The following is an 8,050-nucleotide window of genomic DNA, read 5'->3' as shown; positions in this document are numbered from 1 at the left end:
TTCGTGCACGACGTCCCGAAAGAGTTTTAAACAATTTTCACCTAAATTATACAAAAAACAGCAAAACAACAACGAGCTCTTTAAAACCACTAATTGAATCGACATCATTGAACAAAGATTACTATACGGCACATCACTAAACTATCTGTTTAAAGGACCATTACACGCTTTACTAACTGGGATTTATTCTATTTTCCCAAATCGTTATAAAAATAAAACAATCAGCAACTGAAGAGCCGAGAAAAACTTTGAATAATTTCTGTTATTAAAAATCTACAAGTAAAAAAAACATTTTTCTAACAAGGTCAAGTTTTTAGAACGAATAATATTTTTCTAACTAACTGATGAGTTTGGGTCCTTCCCAGAACCGGAGGTCGTGTTGGTATCGAGCAACACGTCCAGCTGCAGCGGACAGATGCTGAGCTGAGTGGTAGTAGCTGAGCGTCCTCCCCAACGCTGTTTGGGTGTAAAACGCAGGGGTGAGGCGGGTGATATGCATTCCTTCAGGTAAGGCTCAGTCTTTGATTCTTTAGAGCAGGGTTGTTCAACTGGCGGCCCGGGGGCCAAATCAGGCCCACAGGTGAGCTCAGTTCGGCTCAACAATGGCTTCAATTTAAATCAAACTAGATTTTAAACCATAAAACAAACTTTATGACAATAACTGCTGGATGTCCGGCCCCTGAGCACGTGGCTTTCAGTAACTGTGGCCCCTGAGTAATCTCGTTAAATATTCCTGCTCTAGAGAAACGTTGGAGAAAACGAGCAAAACCAGAAACAGGACACGGGTCCAGGACTCAGCAGGGCGTCCCGATGGCCTCTGCAGGGTCCTTCTCTCTGTCCGGTTCTGCAGCCGACCCGCTCTTTATCGCCTCCTCCCTGCTGGGGGGGAACAGGGAGGTGGGTGAGGGGGAGGTGGGCGAGGACAGGGCGGAGGTGGCGGCGGTGGAGGCGGAGGAGGAGGACGAAGAGGAGCTGGTGTCGGGGAGGCACTCTTCGCAGCAGCAGCAGCAGCAGTCCACGAAGGCCTGGCCCAGAGAGCGGCACAGGCACAGCAGCAGAACCGGCGTGGCAGAACATCGAGCGAACAGCAGGAACTGTTCCACCAGAGCCAGCGCCGGCAGGACCAGAACCGGGACGGACACGTAGGACAGGACGATGTTAGAGACGCTGTGCGGCAGGTTGCAGGTGACGTACAGGACGGTGAGCGCCATCACGGCCGAGCGCTGCCGCCGCTCCCTCACATGCTGCTTCTTCTTCGCCGAGGAGGAGGAGCCAGCCACCCTCTCACCCTCCGGTTTCCGTGGTAACCGCTGGGATAAGACCCGCCTCGTCACCAGGTCGCAGGCCAGAGTGAAGAGCAGCGGCAGGCACAGGTAGCAGCCGAAGATCCACCAGACCCGGGCCTCCTGGTAGGTCAGAACCAGAGCGAAGACGCTCTCCGGCAGCTCCAGGGACGGCGTGCGGACGCAAACGTCCACCTTGAATACGTCACTGCGAGTTCTCAGCGCCGCCATAAGTGAGGCTGCGTGCGGGCCCTGCTGGAGGTCAGAGGTCAGCGTGAGTGGGCTGACGGGCTCCTGGAGGAGCTGCCACAGCAGCAGCTCCGGCGCCGCCAGGACCATGGACCCCACCCAGATCACCCCCACCTTGGACAAGATGGACCCGCAGGGCTCCACCTTCGGAGTCTGATGAGGGGCGGGGCCAGTGGCGGCGTGGAAACGATCGATGCTCAGAGCGCAGAGGCTGAACGTGGCCACGCCCAGAGAGGTCACCTGACAGGAAGTGAAAGGAAACGTTCAGTGAAAAGGTGCATCATTCTGCATGAGGTCAAAGTTTAAACTATATTTTATATAACAATTCATCTTTTAAACGTCTGCTAGTTGAGATTTTATGTTTATTAACGTTTATATGAAACTTTTAAGAGCAGAAACAAGAACAGAATCGCTCGCTGAGTCTCACACGCAGAAAGTTGGTGGTTCTGGCCCAAAACCTGGACCGATCGTCCCTCAGAGGCTTAACGAGCTCTAACAGAGCAGATAATTAACACTGAGCTGCAATTAGCACAAGAATGGTTGAACTAACAGAACACGGGGGCAGCTGGCAGCCCGGCCCGCTTTAAACACACGGCTCGGAAAGAGAGCAGTTTGAAAAATGTTAATTAATTAGCAGCAAATGGCATCAGTCATTAGCATGATAAAAGGTGAAGACGGGCCAGAAGGCAGAACCTCGTTAAGGCCCGATTCAGACAAGCTGCTTCCACTAACGAGCAGAAGTCCACTTCAGGGATCTGAAGGTTCTGGGGGCTCGTTTGGATCCAGGCTCTAAGAGATTACACTGGATCAGGTCTTCACCTGTGCAGCACTTTATTGTTTCAAGACAACTTCTAGAAAAGCTTTTCTGCAGGTCCAAACCTCTTAAAGTACAAATTATAGATTTATTTTTACTTTATTTAAATTAAATTATAATAAAGAGGAACATGTTGGAGCCAACTTTATTTTTTAAAAACTTTTCTTAATGACTGATAGATCAAGAAGACTTTATTAAATTAAATTAAATTAAATATGTTCAGCTTGTCCAACCCAGATGTTCTGATCCGTTCACTGCGTCACATTCATGTTTTCACAGATGAGACCGTTTGGATCTCCTGCTCTGCACCTGCACACAGACCGGTCCTGCACACAGACCGTGCACACAGACCGGTCCTGCACACAGACCGGTCCTGCACACAGACCGGTTCTGTGGTCAGAAGAGTTGTGGTCCCACTGGACCTGCCTTATGCTTCACAAACAGAACCTCAGAGGCCAAACGGTCCAGAACATCTTAATTATTCGGACCGAAGTCATCTGGAACCAAGACACAAAGAACCATTGATGGTGGGCCCAGAGGTCCATTTATGAAGAATCATTCAGAACCAGTCGACCAAACTCAAAACAAACTCTGGTCACGTTTGAATAAACAATTTTTTCTTTGGACTCTGGAACCAGAACCGTGTCAGGGCGTCATGTTGAAGTTTAAATGGAGTTTTGGTCAAATCTATCAAAAAGGTGCAGTTTGACTCCACAGAAGGTTTGACCTCCGATACGGTGGTTTGAATTTTTAATGGGAGCTAAAACTGGATCAGCTCCACTCTGAAGTTCACCAGAACTCACCTGGACCCAGTTCACACGATTAATCCCAGCTCCTCCTTTTAACATCGTTTACTTCTGTTTTTCTGCTGTCACATTTAAAAAGAGGTCATTTATCACCGTGCTTTAAATGCATGCTGGGTGTTTAACTGATGAGATGACCCCCCAGGCTTCAGTGCCAAGACCTACTGGTGTCAACTTAACCCAAGGGCAGCAGGAGGTTAAACCAACAGACGTAAACGTGTTCATCGTATGAGAAACACGAGCATCTGAAGGATAGTGCAGCTCTCAGGTCCTGGGTCAGCTCTTCGCTATAATAATAATAATAATAATAATAACAATAATAATAATATTATTATTATTATAGGTGGTTAAAATGTTTTTATAAATGTTTATCTTTCGAAATTAGCCAACGGCCAATATCCTACACAGATTTTATTATTTTTAAACTTTGTTTCTGTTCAACATATATTTTTAATTTAACAAAACATAGTTTAACTTATAGATATTAACAACCGTTAGATAAATATGTGCTTCATAAAGATATGAATTTCTGAAAAGGAAACCTTGAGGTCACATGAAGACTACAGTAAAGAGGGCTGAAGACTTATGCACAGTGACTGTAGAATTTTTTTTATATTTTCAGAATAAAGTGATTTTGTTTATTGTATTTGTTTATTCAGATTTAACAGAGAATTGAGGGCCGTAAAGTAAGTTTTGTCATTTAATCTGTAACCAGTTTGTTTTTAAACTGTTGCACTTTGAGCTGACTTAATATCAAACTAGAGATAAATCTGTTAATTTATTAATAAATTAAAGTGTTTTTGTAAACTGCACAAATCTATTCTATGAAAATGAATAAAAATAAAAACCTGCCACTCCTTCAGACGTGTTTAAATAGTTAAAAATATATTAAAACACTAAAAAAAAGTTTAAAACTACAGATGTGAAAATAAACAGCCTCCCCTGGACCTCCATCTTGAACTCTCACCTCCAGGTAGGGCACGAGCCGGCAGGACACGTCTCCTAGCAACCGCTTCAGGGTGAGCTCGTGGAAGATGACGACAGGCAGGCAGAAGAAGAGCACGAGGAAGTCCCAGAAGGCCAGCCCGGCCAGGATGCAGTTCCACGCGCTCTTCAGGTAAACGTTGTGCCACACGATGCACATGAGCGCGAGGTTCCCCACGATTCCCGCCGCGAACAGGACGAGCGCGAGCAGCAGCACGGCGTAGGCCCAGAAGGAGCCGTCTGTGACCGGGAACAGGGGGTTGAGGAGCCCCGGACCTCCAGAGCCTCGGCCGGAGGAGTTCAGCGGCGGGGCGGAGGAGTGACGGAGGGTCCGCGGGGTGGTGGTGGTGAAGAAGCCGCTCGGGTCGTCGAGTCGGCGGGGCGGACTGCTCTTTAAAAGGGGCTCTCTTCTTCGGAAGCTCCCGTCTTTGGCTCCTCGGGGGACCCGCTTCAGTCCGAAACTTTCAACCCAGCCCGGAGCGTCCGAGTCCGCTGAGGGCGAAGCTTCCATCCCCGCAGCATCCTCCGCCTGGATCCCCGGAGCTGAGGGGACATGACGGAGCTCCGCGGTCCGAAGCAACAGCAACAAAAGGCACCAGAGCGGGCTCATTTTGTTCGGCTGAGGTCCGTCTCCTTCACGGACATGAGCTGCGACCAGAACCTGAGACGGAAATGTCCATAAAGCAGCCCGAGTCCCGGTCCCGAACCTCTCTGGTCCAGATGAAGTTTCAGAAACTGCAGCAAACTTCGGCACCAAATTAAACACAACACCGGGCTTCCGGTGGACCGTTTCCAAAATAAAAGCACAATGTAAGCGCAAAATAGAGCTTCCGGCGGAACGTTTCCAAAATAAAAGCTGTATTAAAAACTACAATGAACTTCTGTTGAAATTTTTCAAAATAAACAATTTAGACACTGGCCCCTAAAATTTGGAGAATTTATATCACAATATGAAATGCAGAAAAATGTCAATTAAAGCTGATAAAAATTACAAGCTCTCGACCGCGACCTCTCTATCTGTGAAGTTCTTGGGAAAAAACAATGCAACCCAATCAAGATTGTTCTTTCTTTAAAATGCACATTTTATTCAATACTTGTATTTTTTTTAGCATGTTACACCTAAAGTTCTTAAGAATAAAACTCAAACTGAAGTCAATGTTCAAAACAGCTTGATTGTTTTAATGAATGTTGAACTGTAAAAAAGTAAATCATATAGATGATATTTTTACATTTTTTAACTAGTGGACTTCCTTTACTTTGTCCACGTTTCTTTTACAGCTGGTTGGTTTGTTTGTAGCTGTCACATATTGCTGCAGGTCATTCTGCTCATCGTTTTAAGATAAAAAAAAACAACAAAATGAATAAAACTAAAGAATCTTTGATCCTAAACATCTATGTAAATAAACAAAATAAGGATTAAACTTTCACTTGACTTCACTTTTCACTTTAGAAAAGTTCTAATTATCTGTCAAATCAATTAGGACCTGAAAATAAATTAAAGACTACATTTCCCATAATTCTCAACTCTTCTGGGAGGCCCTCAGCTTCTTCCGGGCGTCTCTGTGCTTCTTGCGATAATCCTGTAGAAACAGAGAACAAAAACTTCAGGTGAATTTAACACCAATATTTACTTTTTATTTGTAATTTTATTGTGAAATTCTTTGCAAACACCTGAGTGGAGTGAAAAGCTCAACCTGTGTGTGTGTGTGTGTGTGTGTGTGTGTGTGTGTGTGAGAACCAAGTCCTCAGGTGAGTTCAGACAGGTGAACAGATCTCACCTCCCTGAGCGCGCTCCTGCTCTCCTCCCACTGCTCCCTCTGCTCCTCCAGCTCACACGTCCTGCAGAACAAACCGGGACCTTCTGGAGGAGAAAAACGAGACACAGATTACAAAATGAACCCTCTAAAACATGAGTGTTTAACTTTCACCTCTCAGCTTAAATAATGTAAACCTCTGTCTTACCTGTCAGTCTGATGTCACCAGGGGAGAAGAAGAAGAAGTCTGGATGTGATGGAGTTTCCTTTCTGTGAGCCCGAAAACACAGATTATATTTAATCTGAATTTAAACAGATTATAGTGTGACCAAAGTTGATTCTAAATGTGTTAATTATTATTCATAATAAATTAGAATATATCTCATTGTTTGCTAATCAACAGAAACCTCTTCAGATTTATGAACATGTTCTGATGTTTAAGTCAGTTTTGTTTTTTTAACTCAGATTTTCTGCTTCACTTTGGTGTGAAAGATCCTGAAGGACACAAACAGGTTTCTAATCCAACTAAAGTCATTTACAGGATTAAAACCATCATTTTCTCACTCTGTAGCTTTGACTGCGACGCTGCTCTCCTCCTCTTCCTCCTGCTCCTCCTCTTCCTCCTCGGAGCTGCTGTCAAGGAAACGAGGGTCTTGATGCCAGGAGACCTTCTGAGCCTGGATCGTCTCGGCCTTGTACTCAGCTGTTCCAAACATTTTACATTCAAACAAACAAACAAACAAACAAACAAACAAACAAACAAACAAACAAACACTTTCTGTGTGAACACAGAACTGAACGGCTGACGAAGTTGGTAAAGATGCAAATTTAGGCACAACACTTCATTAACAACAGCCAAACTGTATCCAATTCAAATGCTAGCTAAAAGTATCAGAAGGCCAACTAAATGCTAAAAGTACGACAGTGCTAGCTTATAAATGGAAGATGCAAAATTGTAGTTAAATGCCAAAAGCAGCAAAAGGCTAGCTATAAGCAAAATGTAGCAAAAGGTTAAATAGCAGCAAAAAGCTAGCTAAAAGCTAAATACATCCATCTATCCATCCATTATCTTTTACCCGCTTCTTCCATTTTGGGTCACGGGGGTCGCCGGTGCCCATGTCCAGCAATCACAGTGCGAGGGGACACCCTGGACGGGTCTCCAGTCCATCACAGGGACACACAGAGACAAACGAGACAAACAACCATTCACTCTCTCTCTCACCTCGGGACAATTCAGAGTTACCAATCAGCCTAACATGCATGTTTTTGGTTTGTGAGAGGAAACTGGAGCACCCGGAGAAAACCCACGCAGCACGGAGAGAACATGCAAACTCCACCCAGAAAGGGCCACCGGACCAGGATTTGAACCGGGGACCTGCTCGCTGAGAGGCAGCAGTTCTACCAAGCTAAATACAATACCACTTTATTTATGAAGCACTTCAAACAGCAACAAGGTAAGTGCTGACCAGAAGGTGTAATATAAGCAACAAAAAGCTAACAAAAAACTAAATGTATCAAAAGATTAAATATAAGCAGCAAAAAGACAGCTAAAAGCTAAATGTTGCATAGGAAGACAAAATGAGCTGATTCTTATAGAGAACAATGTTTTTTTAAGAAATCTTTGTTTACTTTATTGTTAATAATTATTAAATGAGAATGTGTTTGTAAATAAAGTTAAATATTTTGAGAAGTATAAAAGTCACACAAAAACCAGAAGCTCCCGACTCCTGAACGAGCCGAACGTTTGAAGATATGAACGTCTAAAAGAATATTCTGTATGAATCCTCAAATTAACAGAAGAAACTCACTCGTCTGTCCACTTCCTGTCTCTGCGTCGTCTCCGAAGAAGGAAAACTTAAATCCAGACGACTCCTCGTTGCTGCGATCAGCTGAGAGGAGCTGCTCTTCCTCCCCTCCTCCCTCCTCCTCTTCCTCCTCCAGCTGGTCCCACTTTGGCTTCTCTCCTTCAGCGCTGTCGTCCTTCATCGGGCCGAACACGGTCTTCAGGTCCGTGGACACATCGAAGTAAATCTCTTTAGAAACTTCAGGAAGCTTCTGAGCCTCCTCCCTCTTCTTCCTCCTCGCTGATTTACTGTAAAAAAAATAAAACATGATACGATTCTACTCAAGTCTGTTAACGTGTTCGATTCTACACGAGTCTGT

General features: G+C 44.7%; 2 protein-coding genes across 2 annotated transcripts in view; both read right to left on the bottom strand.

The window, feature by feature from the left end:
• Positions 1 to 669: 669 nt before the first annotated feature.
• On the bottom strand, positions 670 to 4,743 carry gpr37l1a (G protein-coupled receptor 37 like 1a). The gene is made up of 2 exons (XM_037679021.1): positions 4,117 to 4,743; positions 670 to 1,772 (listed from the first exon to the last, which is right to left on the bottom strand). Exons 1-2 carry the CDS (start codon positions 4,741 to 4,743, stop codon positions 795 to 797), a joined length of 1,605 nt encoding a protein of 534 aa, XP_037534949.1. The 3' UTR covers positions 670 to 794.
• Positions 4,744 to 5,400: 657 nt separating this feature from the next.
• Positions 5,401 to 8,050, bottom strand: part of nol8 (nucleolar protein 8) — an 18,350-nt gene continuing 15,700 nt past the window's right edge. Inside the window, exons 15-19 of the mRNA XM_037679926.1 lie at positions 7,696 to 7,979; positions 6,452 to 6,590; positions 6,096 to 6,157; positions 5,912 to 5,994; positions 5,401 to 5,713 (exon numbers count right to left, since the gene is read on the bottom strand). Coding sequence (XP_037535854.1) covers positions 5,654 to 5,713; positions 5,912 to 5,994; positions 6,096 to 6,157; positions 6,452 to 6,590; positions 7,696 to 7,979 — 628 coding nt within the window. The 3' untranslated portion in view covers positions 5,401 to 5,653. The remainder of the gene's footprint in view (positions 5,714 to 5,911; positions 5,995 to 6,095; positions 6,158 to 6,451; positions 6,591 to 7,695; positions 7,980 to 8,050) is intronic.

Source organism: Nematolebias whitei, chromosome 7 (genome assembly GCF_014905685.2).
Source record: "Nematolebias whitei isolate Nwh7 chromosome 7, NemWhi1, whole genome shotgun sequence".
NCBI lineage: Eukaryota > Metazoa > Chordata > Actinopteri > Cyprinodontiformes > Rivulidae > Nematolebias > Nematolebias whitei.
Note: the sequence above shows the minus strand (reverse complement) of the source record. Positions and strands in the feature narration are given on the sequence as shown.